The following is a 16260-nucleotide window of genomic DNA, read 5'->3' as shown; positions in this document are numbered from 1 at the left end:
GGGTGTAACCACCCCCTTTCCTGGTCCCACCCATAGGAGGGACCTAGCAGGTAATCCAGCCCCCAAATTTGGTATGTAGGTAGGAGCTGAGTCCCAAGACTTTAGATTAATCCTGACTGAAACTTGAAACGAAACTCTGGACCTTCAACGTTCTACTTGAAGATAGAAGACTGAAGAATCTCCCTTGTGGTCAAGGAGTGACCACCCTGCACAAGCAGGCACCATCAAGCGATCAACGGTTTGCTTTGTTGAACGCTCCCACCCGAGCCCGAGCCCGAGCACAGAGCCTGACAAGACCCAGACTTCCTTCAGCCTGATCCACAGCCACAGCAAAGCTGAGACCCGTGGAGGCGACGCGAGACGTGGGACCGGCCATCTTGGAAAGCCAGCAAATTGCTTTCCGTGCAACTTCTGAGGCACCCTCGAAGTTGTGCATTGGGGATTGAGAAGCCCCAGCCCCCAGCATAATCTGCACCAAAGATTATCCCTCCACACTCCTCGAGTGCTGCGTTGGGGCCCTTTTGCATTTTCCTGCTCGACACTTCTGTCCGGTCACTTGTCCGCTGGCTAGTGGCCTCTGTGACGACGAAATATTGAATCTACACCGCTGGTCTGGTTGCTCCAGACTGGCCCTTGCTTCCCTGAAAAGGAGAAGCCCATCAGACCTTGCTGGTCTGATTAAGAAGCCATCTTTGATTCCTGCATGGGTTGCCTTAGTCAAGGCTTGTTGACTCCAATCCGGAAGCTGACACCGCCGACATCGAAATCCTTCGTGGGACAGTCCATGCCCAGCTCCTGGTAGTCGTTGACATCTCCTGGTCTACGTGGCTGCAGAGACAAGCTTCACAACATCACCTGATTGCTTTGCGACATCGCCTGGTTCCTTCCTGGTTCTTGGCTAGTGACCCAGACTCTGTCCCCTCTGCTTTCAGGTACTCTTCATCCTCGATCCGCCCTTGGATCCAATCGGACACTTCTCTCCTGGTCGCCTGCAGCATCTTTCATCAAGGCTCCATAGGATTCAGCGACGAAACCCGACACGCTTTGACACCTATGCACCCGCTTCCTGTGGGTGAGGTAACACGAGTACTCCGGTGCTCCTGTGGGTATTAACTATCCTAGTGTCTAAGTTTCAAGTAGCTTTCTCCTAGTCCATCCGGAAGTGACCTAAAAGAACTAGTTTCCAATTCTTTCGTTCCCATTCTAACTCTATGGTAACTTGCATGTGTGTAAAGACACTGCACACGCCTCCCGTGGGCCTCCTACTTCCTATCCTTTGGTAGTACAGTGTAGCCCCAGCGATGCCCTAGGCCTATCCTTTGTTCGTGACGCGGTTCTTATACTACTATTTCAGTATATGGTTTGACGTGCCCCTAGGGTGCTACTGTATATTGCGCAACTTATTGTATGATAATTAAGTATCTTGTTATGTGCTTGTGCCTCTGACCTCATAAAGAGTTCAGAGGGGTTGTGTTAGAAATAAATACATATATATTTTATATATAACCTGTGTGGTGTCCTTTTATTTGGTATTATAGGGGTTACATATGGTAAAACAGCTGGCTTCACATGCCCTCTTGAGTTTAGCCTAAGACTGCTTTGTCCATGCTACCACTAGGATAGCTGGTCTATAAGGTTGACTTTACAACCATCACCATAATGGTTGTTTGGCCTGATACAGGGTGCCCACTAGAATAGTGGACATCACATATCAGGCCAACTTCTCCCATATACTTTTCTCTGACTTGAGTTGGGGTACTGGGAGAAAAAGAGTGGCGTTACACAAGTTGTGCATCCCATTGGAGAATGGTGGCTTGGGAGCACAGCATTATGCGCTGTAATATCCTGTTGCACAGCTACCATGGCTAATGTGGTGGCTGGCGACCAGTGGGCTTTCATTGCATAGGACTTACACGGATGGGGCATCCTGGACTGGCTCCTAAGCCTTGCCAGAGTGGTTATTCATTGTTGGAACGAAATTGGGAACCTGAGGTGTGACCCGGTGCCATATCCACCCATTCTGCCGCTATGGGTACTCCCAGTGTTTCTTGAGATTGAGAACACTTACAACGTTGGCACTTGGATGGAGGTAGGTGTTCTTACATTGGGGGCTTTCTAAGAACATCAACTCTTGCGGTCCTTCGGGACCTCAGGGAGTGCAACGACAATCATGAGGGCCAGTTTTTGGCATATAATGCGCAGGGGATGCCGTCAGGGTTGTGTGGGAGCAGAGTATACTGAACCTGTCACATCTCGGGCGTTGCAGATATTGTTGGAGCATGTTATGGGTAGGCGCGTAGTAACACTGCTATACAGTGGGTTGTTGGAACCCCGCAACCTGACCCTCCATGCTTTGAGGGATAAGTGGGCTCGATCTCTTGGTCCGGACCTTGTAGACTGACAATGGGAGAAGTGTGGCTCAATGGTTAGAGCGGCAGACCCTGATGCAGAGGTCTAGCCTGGGACCAGGGTTCAATTCCCTGCCTCGGCGGGTCTTGGGCTCAAACTTCCACGACCTGATATTTCTCGCCTTGGTGCCTATTCCAATCATGGGTCCCACTCTGCAACTCTGGGCAATAGCTTGCTTAATCTCCACAACGGCCCCCACAACGCTAAGGATGCCTGGCCTCCACCTTGGGGGTGCCCAGGAGTGGACACCTCACAGGGAAAGCCAGGATGGGTTCCACAGCGGTATTCGTACAAGCGCCTTGAGACCCTTGCGGGTGAGTAGTGCGCTATACAAGTATCAATTTACATTACATTACATTACATTACATATGGTCCTGTGTGTTAGAGCTGGTATGGGGTGTTTCCAGAAATTCCCATCTGAAATATGTCCAGTTAAAGTATGTCCAACAGACATATCTGACCCCTTTGTGACTTCAATGCATCTTCCTGGGTATAAGTCTAAAATGCACCTGGTGCCCTGCTTAGAGGCCAACTGTTATCCTTGTGGTTTGGGTTTGCCCGTAGATTGATCACTATTGGAGGGAGGCCATCCATGTTCTCTCTGACATCATGGGCTGTCCTTTACAGTTCGATCCTCTCCATTGATCGTTCATACGTGTAGGAACAAATATGCTGTCAGGTTTGTTGACTAAGCATTCATCCTCCTGAAGATCCGTTTATCCATGGCCTGGAAGTCTGCAGTGGCACCTTGACTAACACTCTAGTTGAAGGACGACAGAATGGTGTTCGCTTCCCCGCAGAGTGAAGTGGCGCCTATGCTGGCCTCTTGAGAAAAGTATCTTGACAGTTGACGGTTCAGTTTGGACAAGAGACCCCCTTGAGACTTAGTGGTAACTATCTGGTGCTCTTTGGCTTGCTGAGGGTCCCCTGGTTGTAAGTTCTCTTCATACAGCTACTTCCACTGCCTTGGACGTTATGGTTGACTCCTAATCCCTGATGCTTTTTACCCTCGCTCGCTGTTGGGACACTTAGACGAATTATGTTTTTTTAACCCCCCCCCCAGACCCCTCCCCCTTGGGTTGGTTCTCGATTCCCTGCACCCGTCCTGTGACACACAATGCCATGGCGCTGTCTTGCAGAACGGCACTTGGCGATCTCCATTTCACAGACATTAACAGTTTTTTCCCGCATTTGACCTGTTGTCATGTTTATGCTTCTCGCTCTGTTCATTTGAACCACTATAGGGGCCCTACTCCGTCATTGTACATTACATGGATGCTTCACCCTTTGACCTGTTTGGGGACTTTGTTGGTTCTGGTCCATGGGTAATCTCCTTCGGTAACTTTTCTGCATGTGAGACGTGTATCATGTTATTGTTTTTTTTCTATTTTCTTTCTTCTCCTTTATCTCCAGGGGATTGGTATCCTGGGGTCCCAGGGCATGTTATTTGAACTGATTGTTAACTCCTGGTGTCCTTGAAGGTCCATATTATGCTCATTGTGTTTGGGGGGGGGGAAAATAAGAAAAATGATAAAGAGATTCTTGTAGAAAAAAAAGCACATTTACTAGTGAGTTTTGAAGACATTATAACCCACAACTAATACACATTAAAGGTAGTTAAGGGACCCTAGGAGCATCATGTCACCAGACACAACTAGTTGGCCCATTCTTATGCCTCCTTTCGTACCCTAGGGCCTAGACGCAGTGGGTGCTCCTTGAAGATGGGTAATGCTTCCTTTGGTCTTTCTGTCTTGATATACAAAGCATCCTATTAGTCATCTTGCAACCATTAACACTATCTCCACTTTCACTGTTATGCTTAATTGCACATACACTAAAACAGGAATTTGTGCACATACCCGCAATTTCAATTCAAATCAGGATCATTATTTATGCTGTAAACATGTAGATAAGTTGATTGGAGACATTTTCGCATTTCTGCATTTAACTTTTGGAAATTGTAAAGCTCTGATTGCTAAGCAGAATGACAATACCATGTACCGACCATGCAATGCTAAGTTGCATTTTGAACAATATAAGCATGGCAACTATGTGTGCAAGACTTTTGACAAATGACTTGTTAATAGCAGAATGCAAGAAAAAAAATGAATAAATTGCATTATTATTATTTTATTATTATTATTAAAGGGGTTTGTAAAGCGCCTGGTGACGCCTCCCGGCGTGTCCCCGCGCTGTGGAGAAAGAGTCATAGGAGGACGGAGAGAAAGGCTGCTAGAGAGTGAAAAGATAGGTTTTCAGCAATTTCCTAAAAGAGGACTCATTCTTATTTAATCTGATGTTGGTGGGGAGGGTGTTCCATTTGTTGGCTGCTAGAGAGCGGAAAGACCGAAGCTTTTTTTGTGAGCGAGGTTTTCAGAAAACCCATTCCCTTGGAACGGAGGGATCTGTTGGGCTCGTAAGGCATAGCTAGATCGGACAGATAGGAAGGAGCTTTCTGATGGATAATCCTATGGCACCAGAGAAGTGCTTTGAATAGTATTCTCTTGCCGATTGGCAACCAGTGGAGGGTAGCCAGGGAAGGTCGGGAGGGAGCTCTTCGGGGGAGTCTTAACACTAAGTGCGCGGCTGAGTTTTGTAAGACCTGCAGCCTTCTGATGTTCATTGTTGCTAGTTTTGCAGACATGGCAAATATTAATGGGATATCGTTGCATGTGAACTTATTTTCTTTCACTAGGAAACTGACCAAAGTGTTGAGAAACTATGTGGATAGTTCGGAGAAACCTGGAATGACGGACCAAATTTTCAAAGCTATGAAAGCTTTGGAGTATATCTTCAAGTTCATTGTGAGGTCTAGGATCCTTTTCATACAGTAAGTAGCTGAAGATTGTCAAGTTCTGTGTTTGAAAATATTTATCTGATTTTGTTTTCCTCAAACCTTTAAGAATGGTTAAATTATTTTGCTGTAATAGAAAATATAATTTGTGATTTATGAAACAGCCTTAATGGTTTTGCCTCGACAATGCAACTGTATTCATGCATTTTACTAATATTTATAGTGTAGTTTGCTCTCAATAAAGGTCAATTTCTGTATGGATGTGTGTGTAGAATAAAACATTGTTCATTGTATTAAAGTTACAAAGAGCAGTATTTATAACAAGCATTTGCAATGCAATAGGTCTCGCATTAGGAAGCTTTGAGCTATTGATTTTGTAAATGAATTTTTTTTATTTATGTGTTGGTTTTGAAAATAGCTAAATTAATAGCTTTGTCATTTACAATGCCAATATTTATAACTTTCGCAAATGTGACACCTATAGCATTTGTAATGCAACATGTTTTGTATTTACGTGACTCAGATGTATTGATATTACAAATAACAATGGATTTAAATTTTTTTAAATAATACTTAAATAAAAGTGATTGTAATTTATAATGGCAATAGCTTAAACTTTTGTAAATAACTTTTGTGAAGATTATGTTCAGTGTATTTTAATGTGACGAAAATCCAAGAACATAAGTGAAATATTAACATCTTTTTGTGACATTTGTAATAAAGCTTGAAACATTGAGAGAACATATTTGAACCAGTTGTTGTTGAATGGTTGCACAGATTGATGCTGTGGTGGCGCGGAGTGATGTTGTGGTGGCGACGAGTGATGCTGTGGCGTTCAGTGAAGCTGTGGTAGCGCATAGAGATGTTGTGGTGCCCCTGAGTGATGCTGCTGAGTGGTGCTGTGGTGGTGCTGAGTGATGCTGTGGTGGTGCTGAGTGGTGCTGTGGTGGTGCTGAGTGGTGCTGTGGTGGTGCTGAGTGATGCTGTGGTGGTGCTGAGTGGTGCTGTGGTGGTGCTGAGTGGTGCAGTGGTAGTGCTGTGGTGCTGCTGTGGTGGTGCTGAGTGATGTTGTGGTGGTGCTGAGTGGTGCTGTGGTGGTGCTGAATGATGCTGTGGTGGTGCTGAGTGGTACTGTGGGGGTGCTGAGTGATGCTGAATTACACTTTAAAACGAGGCATCAAATGCGTGCCAGAAGCCGACATCTGCTGGTCACAAGTTTAAATCTTCCTAGCCTTTTGGACAACAAGCGGAGGGCCATTAAACTGAATAATAAACATGCTTAAGACCGGTATGAAACACTATATAACAGAAAGTCATTTAGATGGGACGCTGAAAGTGCCGAACCATACACTCCGACTTGTGGCAGAAAGAACAGTAAATGCTAAAATGACTGCCTTTTAGGTCTCAGAAAAATAGGCCGATTTCCGTTTCTCCTGACTTGGCAATGAATTTTGAGAGCATGGATAATAAATAAAGGCTGGAAGAGGATTCGAAACAAGCCATGTATCACGACTTTAGCACACCCGTTTACCGTACCCCATGGCATGGGTAAAGCTAGGGCCGTTCAGTCCCCGTTCACAGAGCAGGCGCCGGACCTGAATGAAATAACTGAGAAGCATTAGCGGGCTCGAAGAAGTGTCATGTGTTTGGAGTCACTCGGCCATTAAACCTCATGACTCACCAGCACAGGCATGCTGTAATGCTCCATGCATCCAGTCTGCAGTGCCACTGCTATATTTTTAGGTCACTCCCTCGTGGCAGGATAGTAAAGACAGTTTCCATTCACAGATTGGTTTAGATCTCGACTGTAGCTTCCCTGTAAAGCTGCGGAACACAAGAGGCAGACAGGCTTGATACGAAACGAGAAATCCGACATTCAAATTGAGCAGACGGGTGGTTGCACCCATCAAGGTAGATTATTGCTGACTCAGTTAACGCTTTTGTTGCAGAACAGCACTATGAATAAACACAAATCATGTTAGCTTTGTGGATGTGGTGTGGTTCTGATATATCGGGAGAGAGGGGAGGCGAGCAGAAAACCACGAGGGGAGAAGAAAAGCGCGAGAGGAAGAGATTCACAGATTGGTTTAGATCTCGACTGTAGCTTCCCTGTAAAGCTGCGGAACACAAGAGGCAGACAGGCCTGATACAAAACGAGAAACCCGACATTCAAATTGAGCAGACGGGTCCTTTGAAGTGTGAAGCAGTTTCCGGGGGAGCGGATCCCTTTAAAGCACGGCCTCGCGGCCATGAAAGTGAAACAGCAGGGATGTAATTAGGGGGGAGGAGAAGTGAGGCTGAGCGCGCGCTGGGGTGAATGCCTGAGGCCGAGCGCACGCTGGGGAAGCTTCAGAAGCCTGTGGGAGGGAGGCTGATGGGTTTGATGTGGACGCGCCTTCCGAACGAGTGCACCGCATGAACTGGACGAAATCCGCTATGGTTTCAGAGCTTGGTCTGTCCTCTATACTCTCGTCTATTTATCCTTTATGGGATAGAATAGTCAAGACCTAAAAACCTTTGATTGGCTTCAAACAACATGTGACCATCCATATTCTTAATTAGTTTGTGTGAAATCCACCATTTATGGTACTGATCCATAGTCAAATATGATATGGTTAATATTAGTATATTTAATCTTATGTTTATTAAAGACCTGGGGAGTATTGCTATAGACAAGATCATGCACAAACCTTTGTTGTTTGCTGTGAAGAAAGTGTAGTCCAACATGATTTTTTTAAATTTAATATGGATTTTAATTGAAGTATTCCGGATTGCCTTCGGCCACTTTCCTTTATATGGTTACCAGACTCCTCAGTGACTTGCAGTGTCCTCATAGTGTATGGTGGGGGTACTTTATCCCATATATATTAGAAAACTGGAATTTTAGAAAGCTCATTTGAGGATGGTGGTATGTAATGGATTCTGTAATCCCTAAAATATGCCTACTGCTATCAACATTTCAATGCTCTGATCTAAATCCTATAACTCGCCTTCTTTTCGGTCTCCACAAAATGTGAGGAAATAAGCAAAGAAGTGTCTGAGGTTGAGGTAAAACAGCAAGGCTTCAAACTTTCCTCCTCTGGTGGTTTGCAATTTTGGGGTGCCGCTTCGCGAGTTGGGGCAAGCTGCTGTTTCCTTTGTGCCACCAGTGACCCTGGAGCCCTGAGCTTTCTTGTTTGACGTCGGAGTGTGCAGCCTGAGCGGAGAGGACACATCGCGGCCCGCGTGCAGGATTCAAAGTCCCAGGAGCACTTGGGCCGCTCTAACACCTGGCCATCCCGCAGAGACCCGCCCCCTAATTAAGGATGCTATTTAATCATCCTGCCGTGCCACTACGCGAGAGCGTGCAGGAGCGTGCCCGGGAGAAGCTCGGGACAAGGGCGGGACCATATCTGGCCGTCCGGGGCTGACAGAGGCCGGGCTGGGCCACCCCTCTAAACTTTCCAGCAAAAGACATCTTGGTTGAACTCTATAGTGGTACCTCATTTTAATGTTCATTCATAATATGCAGTCGAAGCGATTAACAACACTTCTTGTTGTTTAAACATTTTTACTGGGCCACTTTTGTTTTGTTATATTGCTATAGTTCACTGTGTTCCTGCTCTCGGTGCAATTTTGTATTTTAGGTATTTTATTTCACACCCTAACTAGCCGTAATTGCTTGAGAGCAGCACCATGGGCAAGGGAGATAAGCCGACTACCCACCGCCCCACAACCAGGTTATTAGCGGCTTCTACGCAACCCCTACCTAGCCTTACGGCTATTGACAAAATGCTACAAAATACAATAGGGGTTGTGGCAAACGCTATAGAAAATACGGAAAGACGTCTTTCAATTACCCCTGCCATGCCCTCTTCAACTCTTCTTGAGGACTGCTCCGCAGCCACAGATCTTCCCACAGACTTTATGACCTCCCTTATGCCCTCATTCTCAGATCTACCCGGTGCCCAGATTGTGTCTGACTCAGATTTTGCAATTGAGAGCGCGCAATCCAACCTTCCTCTTCCCCCACCCGGGTCTCACCCCAGGAGCACGTGCACGGTGCTAGACCCAAAACATCTAAGAAAAAGGGGAAACCTACTAAGGCACCAGTACCAGACCCCAATCCCGGTCCTCGGATATTCTCCGGCCCCCCTCTCTGGGCTACTGACCTTTTGTTCGATCTCCAGGCCCACCTGAAACTGCTCATTAATACCCATTTTAAATCCTTGTTTTCTAAGATAGACAGATTGGTCTCTTTGATAAATAGTAAAGGCCCAGGGAAAGCACAGATAGCTACTGCATCGGGGAATACTATTTCGGCATCGGCCAAAGGACCCACCATCGTGGCTGCGAAGGACCAGCCTCCGGCCATTAGCCTTTGCCTTAATCCCCCTACCTCTGCACTGATCCCTCCTAAGATCACGACTACCACATTAACTATTAATGGCTCAGGTCCCATAGGTCGCCCCGCTGCGCCTCCACCTGTCCCCGGATGAAAAGCACAGGAACCACCAGGGCTGCCAAAACCAACCGGGCTCTTAGAGTGCCCGCTAGGAAATAACAACATGCTGGGCTCTCCCAGATATACTCCCCTACCCCAGCTTCCGCCGGAAGCCTCGCCCTATGTGGTGGTGCTCACAGGAGTCCCTGTCCTCCCAGGCGATACAAGGGAATCTTTTCCGTAACTGAAGAACAAAGTTATTTTCTGGTTAAGCAGGTACAGACCTCTAATGGGTGCGGGGCAGGGGGAAATCATGTTTGCACGTAGAGTAAGTTGGTTGGAGACGAGACCTAAGGACATTGGTGGTGACTGTGTGATTGTGAATTTTCGGGACCCAAGGGCTGTTGAACATGTTTTACACAATGGAGGGTTTTCCCACACGAACTCTATTAACACCTTCCATTTGAGGTATTTTTATTCACAACCTCTAGCTTTAGGAGGGTATGATTCATTCCGCCCCTTTCTTGCTCGTCATGATCATGAATTTAACATCGCTATGGGTAATAGATACTCTGCCCTAAGCAACATAGACTGACCGCTATTAATCTGTTCCCCCACAGGATCTGTTTTGCCTCAGATGGGGTGTGATGGTGGGGGAATATTAGCAGATTGAAGGGTGCTGCAGGTAAGTGAGTCGGTTTGCAAGGGATAAACATTATTATTCCTCCGCCCTCTTCTAATCTTGGGGTTAGTTAGTTCTGTAGAGGAAGTGGGTAATCATTCGCATTCTAATCCCTCCTGCTCCATTGAGCCTCTAACACTGGTGGACTACCCGGGGCCTGCCTCAACCCACTTTCCACTTATTGGCTCTTGGAGTGTAGCAGGACTCAGGAGAAAGCGGCTAAACCCGGAGTGGGGAGAGCTGATGGAGTGCTATGATTTATGTCTTTTTCAAGAGACCTGGATGCTGTCCCCTCTGGTCAAGGAGGGATATGTGTCCTTCCATATCCCAGCAGTCCAGGGCTTGAGGGGCAAACCTTCGGGGGGGTTATGTATTTGAGTTGCTGTCCATTTGGGGTTCCCGGTTATGGTAGTAGATTCCCACTGCCCGGACATTCTCTGTGTTATACTGAATTTCAACAAGAGGCCTGTGTTGGCAGTGTTTAATATATACCTGCGCCCTCACCCGCTCCAGCTGGGCCTGTCCACCTTGGAAGCATTGGAGACTCAGTAGTAAGTTTTATTGTTTGATTAATTAAAATCATTACAACCCCCCCCCCCCCCATGTCCTTAAAACGTATAAAAATGTCATTACTTTTATAAATACACCTAATTTTGACATGGTTCAACAATTATATAAAGGATATTGTACTTTTCATTAAAAACCTGGAAAGGGAACACTGGAGACTCTTTTACAATCTCTTCCCCCGGGTGCTCATAAAATTATTGGTGAAGACCTCAATTGTTAAAAAAATTTTTTTTTAAAAATCACAACTTCTGAAAAAGGGAAGGCTAAATCTCCCAGCATTATATCTTTCTCTCTGCTTGGCCAAACCACATGAAATAATTTTTATACAGCAAAGGGACAGTCAAGGACTACAGACAATTTGTCTTCTCTTCTTTCACATCTTCTGTTGGCTTTTTACTTCAATTGGTGTTGGGCACGCACAGCTGTGTCACTAACTGAACAATGAACAATAGGAGGTGTGATAGCAGACAGAGATAAAGGCTTCTGAGAGGAGGACGTTTTTGATACTTTCAGAATATTTTTTTAAAAAAATCAAAGAAATAGTGTTTCATTACATTTATGGTCAGGCCATTAAAGTCCCACTCCAATGTTATAGGCCCTCAGCACACACCATTAACGTTCGAACGAGTCTTTAATGGCTAGTAGTGGCTGCTACAGCAGCCGATTGTGCTATACTAAAATAAATATGTAGCGCTATCCCACAAAATGAGTTTAAATGTATGGAACCTCTTTTTTTTGTATAGCAGGTTGTACCAGAAAAGTTGAAAAGAGAGTAAATTTGATAGTTCCTTCAATCTCCACAATGTATTTCCACAAGGATGATGCCTGCTGATGGAAACTGTGCTGAAATTGGTGGTGTGGCACCCAGGCAGGCGTAGACCCGCTGGCTCAGTAAAGGCAAAACAGACTTTGCAAAGGCACCATATAGGTAACCCTTACTTACAAGTTGAGAAAAAGCTGAAGGCTGCTCCCCAGGTTTGCAGCCCCGCATCTTAAAGGAAAAATGCGCTGTGCATAATTAAGATTCATTGGTTTCTTGACATGTTCTGCCATATACTGCGAATGCCCTGGGGTATGTTAATTTCTTTAGAGAAAAAAGTGATTTATATTGAAAGAATATGAACGTGATAATTGGTAAACAGCTGTTCCTTCTCAGCTTATACAACGTGTGTAATGGATTTCTCCTAGAAACTGAAGTTTGCAAGAGCTTGACGGCGAGATTTAAGACGGTGATATTCTTTTCATAGTTCAGTATTTCTGACAGAACTCATTAAAGCTCACATTATTATCCCTGTTAGCTGTAATGCATATGTTAAGATTGTTACCGTAAAACCGTACATTTACCTGTTGTAAAACATAATGTAGAAATGCAGTCATGCGCCCAGACACACGTCTTGTGATAAAGGGGAATGATACACTCTCTAGCGAGTGCCTGCCTCTTTCATTTGCAGCCTGCCAAGGATCCGAAATGTGTTTTATCCATAAATGCTCTGTTTTGTGTAACTGTATCGGTTTCTCTTTTTCGCTCGATGTCTGTATTTTCATCGTTTTAGTCTTATGGTAATTCAAGGTTTGTACTTAAGGATGTGCTTGATTTATGCTCTGGTCAAAGTATAACCGAGTCCTAGTGACCTATATTGTTCGAACATTTAGTTCTGTAGAGACTTGGAAATCGTGGGAGCCGCGTCACGCAAACATTTGCAGTATTTCTCTGTTTTTTCTTATGGGCAACAGAAAAATAATAGCATGTTGACTTTGACACAATATTGATGTATGAAAAAGGTTGAAGGTGATGAGTGAATTGCCAGATTGAAATAAAATGATTTTCTCCCCACCTGAAATGCTTGCACATCTTTGTGAGGCTTGTAACCTATGGTCTCATGTCTCAAAGGGTTTCAGGGTGATGGAGTTGAGTTAAAACTCAATCTTTTGTAGCATTAATTGCATTGGAGCCAGTCACTAATGGTAATTATTTAGTTAGTTACTGCCCATCACTTGACGTGTGGGCCAGGGGCTGCTGGTGAGGTTGCATAAGGAAGGTAGGTGACAAATAGGTACTCCTCTTTTTGATTTCAAAGTATTTTATTGAACACATTTTTTTTTTAAGTATATTACAATACAGTACAGTAGTGACATTGATTGTCGATCGCTTGGCTGGGTAGTTGGCCCTCAAGAGAGAGGGAGAGAAGGAGAAGAAGAGAAGGAGAAGAAAAGAAGAAGGGGGGGTGCTTCCTGTGGAGATGTTGGAGGTCTACAGGGGCTGTTCGTGGGTTCCAAGGTGCAAATCTAGGGCGGCCCACATTCCTACTTTGGCTGTATGGCTCGCTGAGTGTTTTGCGGTGATGTTATCTGCGCCTCTCAGGAAGGTTACCCAGTTGAACCACCTCTTAAAAGTTGCTTTTCTAGTGTCCTTCCAGTTCGCTAGTATTGTCTTGACAGCTGCTGTGAGGAGGAGGTTCACTAGATCCCTATCTTCTTTGGACTTCAGGTCAGGGGCTAGAAAGTCTGTGGCTATTCCTTCTAGGCCTAGTTGTATGTTCCCTCCCACTATTGTGTTAATGAAGTTATACACTTTGTTCCAAAAGCCCTTGACCTTGGGGCATTCGTATATTATGTGTGTCAGATCCCCTTTCCCTCTATGGCAATTCCAGCACTTGTCGGATTCGGTGGCACCCGCTTTAGCTAGTGGGCAGGCGTCCAAAACAATCTATGCAGTAGCCAGAACTTTGTTTGTGCTAGTTGGGGGGCTACTTTATTCTTGGACGCTGAGATCCAGAGCTTGGATTTATCCTCTTCGCTGAAGATTCTGTTGTGTTTTGTTTCCCAAAATGACATTGTTTTTGTGTTTATTGTTGACGTGCGTGGGCAAATGAGCCTGTATTGGTGGGCTGTTTGGTGGCCTATCTTGTTTAGGTTTTGCTTGTATTTTATGGTGGAGGGGGTGTCATTGGAGAGGTTTGCCTTGGCTATAGCTGCTTTGATTTTAAGAAATTCGTAGAATTCGATATTTGGAAGGCTGTGCGTGTTTTTGATCGTCTCAAATGTGAGCTGAGCATTGTCTTTTTCTAGCTAAAGTTCAGTAGCACATGACTATAAAAACTGGTTTGGGCACATCGCCTGTAGTCTGTGCATTCTAAGCATAAGCATCGGTTTTACAATATTCCATTCAAGGTGCTAATGCAAAGTTCATAGCCTGAATGACAAATTATATTCTGTGAGTGTGGATTACTTCTGAAGTGGCACTGACAAACGAAATAACTCTTTTTGAACTGGGTCGTTTGAGTGCACGGACTCTGTGAGATGATGGATGTGGCACAAGTACAGGGGAAGCAGCATAAAAAATTGTTTTGCTCTTTAACTAGTTCAATTTCTCAAAAACACAATTTTTATTTGCCTGTTAACTTAAACCGAGAGTCTATTTTTTAAAACTTAGTTGTTGAACTTTCTCTCCAGTTAACATCTACGAGACTGTGGTGCACTTAACATATCGTTTCTATCAGAAGTTTCTTTACACTCCTGTACATTTTAATACACCCGGCGTTACTGCAGTTTTAAGACCTCCCTGGAAAATCTTTTGGACTCACATTTTCTTGTTTCATCCTCATTTCGTTCTCCTACCACAGTAAGCATGCTGAAAACAAGTCTTCAAACTAGGACCGTGAACATTTTCCTAAACATTACAGATCAGAGCCTTGCCATAGTCTAAAGGTAAATCTGAAACACCGTTCAGCTGCATGTCCACACTTGAAGTGTTAGGACAGTGGAGACCTGCTTCTGCATTAGTTGCTCATAACCACACTGTCAGAGGGCTTTACACGGGAGCTTTGCAATACTGCTTTAACTGAGGACTTGCTCAGACTTTGCTCTATGGATTCTGCAGATCCCTGGCATCACTGTTGCTATCAGCAGTGGTCCGTGCAGGTAAGCGTGGTGGGGCGGGGCGGGGCAGGGGGAGGTCAACAGATGACGGAATAGGAATAATTTATTTCTTTAATTTTCCCCATTCTGTTGTGTGTCGACTTTCCGCCCAGCTACACTGCCCCACCTCGCTTACCTGCATGGACCACCGCTGGTTGCTATGCTTTGGTTGCAAATTACAAAAAACAATTTGATGGACAGAATGTAGATCCATGTCTTACATCACCCCAGTACAAAGATCTGGGCCTAAATCCATCGTTTTTTGCACTCCACACCACCCTGGGTCAGATAATGGCTTTATGCAAATCAGCTCTGACCCTGTGCCCCATGGGAACAGTCCAGTCCGAACTACAACAGCCATATCTTTCCCAGACCGGAATCAAGCATCCGAGGACCAGACCGGTTTCGAGGTAACACCTCTCATCAGCCCGGCTAGCTTGACTCCAGTGGTGTGGAGGCTCTGGGACTTGTTGACTTGGAATGCCAATGGGTTGGGCCATAAAATTAAACGTAGGTTGTTGGCAAAGGCGCTCACATGATACTTCACTAATGTGAGATTACTGCAAGAGACGCATATGAGTAGGAATCAGGCATGCTTCACCAAGGGGTACAGAGGGGTGGCAACATTGGTCAGAAAATGCCTTTCCCTTAGGATGATTAAGTGTGGACAGACACTGTGGACTGCTATGTAGTAATTCTGAGGAAGTGGGAGGTTTAAACACTAGCGATGATTAGTGTTTATGTACGGGGCTCCCAACAGAAAAACTTCAAGTACTGATCTGCATTATAGCGGAGGTTATACAAGCCATAAGCTTCCTGGGGGTCATTTTCAAATGATCATGGACCCACAATTAGACCCTACATACATGGTACAGCAAACCCACAGGGGAAATTGAAAGGATTTGTCAAGGCAGTGGTCCTTGAGGATGTTCGGAGATCCCTAAATTACCAAGATAGGGGGTGCATAATACACATTTCCGAATAGATAATTTTTTCTCACCGACCTTAACTATCCCTTGACTAACAAAGGCAGCCTTTAACATGAGAGGAATATCAGACCACTTCCCACTAGAAATGACATTGAGCACCCGGTGATCGAGAGGGCGGGGAGTGATGGATGGCGGCCTGGTGGCTGTCTTCCCCATGGAGGTGTTACGATTTACTAGTGCCACAGATTCATACTTTATAGAAAACTGGGAGGAAGCTAGCAGTGCAGCCACCCTGTGGTAGGCCTATTAGGTTATAGTAAGGGGGAAATAGTTTCAGGAGAGGTGGGGCACAAATGAAAAAGGGAGTATGAATATTTGGAACTGGAGAGAGATATCTAACTCTTGGAGAATATGCATGCCCGTTCCCCAATGCATGAACTGAGTCTACTGTTGGTATGGAAACTGGAAGAATACCAAGCCTTGGTGAACAATGGGGTTAGACAGATGTGCTTAGCTCAACAAAGGCGGGTATATGAAG

At 45.2% G+C, this 16260-nt stretch overlaps 1 protein-coding gene across 1 annotated transcript in view; it reads left to right on the top strand.

Annotated features, from left to right (window-relative positions):
- DOCK1 (dedicator of cytokinesis 1) overlaps positions 1 to 16260 on the top strand; it is a 1358032-nt gene that overhangs the window by 379573 nt on the left and 962199 nt on the right. The window contains exon 22 of the mRNA XM_086922569.1: positions 5105 to 5239. Within this exon, the coding sequence (XP_086778695.1) occupies positions 5105 to 5239 (135 nt within the window). The remainder of the gene's footprint in view (positions 1 to 5104; positions 5240 to 16260) is intronic.

This window comes from Lissotriton vulgaris, chromosome 5 (assembly GCF_964263255.1).
Source record: "Lissotriton vulgaris chromosome 5, aLisVul1.2, whole genome shotgun sequence".
Taxonomy (NCBI): domain Eukaryota; kingdom Metazoa; phylum Chordata; class Amphibia; order Caudata; family Salamandridae; genus Lissotriton; species Lissotriton vulgaris.
The sequence above is the reverse complement of the archived record's forward strand: the minus strand, read 5'-3'. Positions and strand labels throughout refer to the sequence as shown.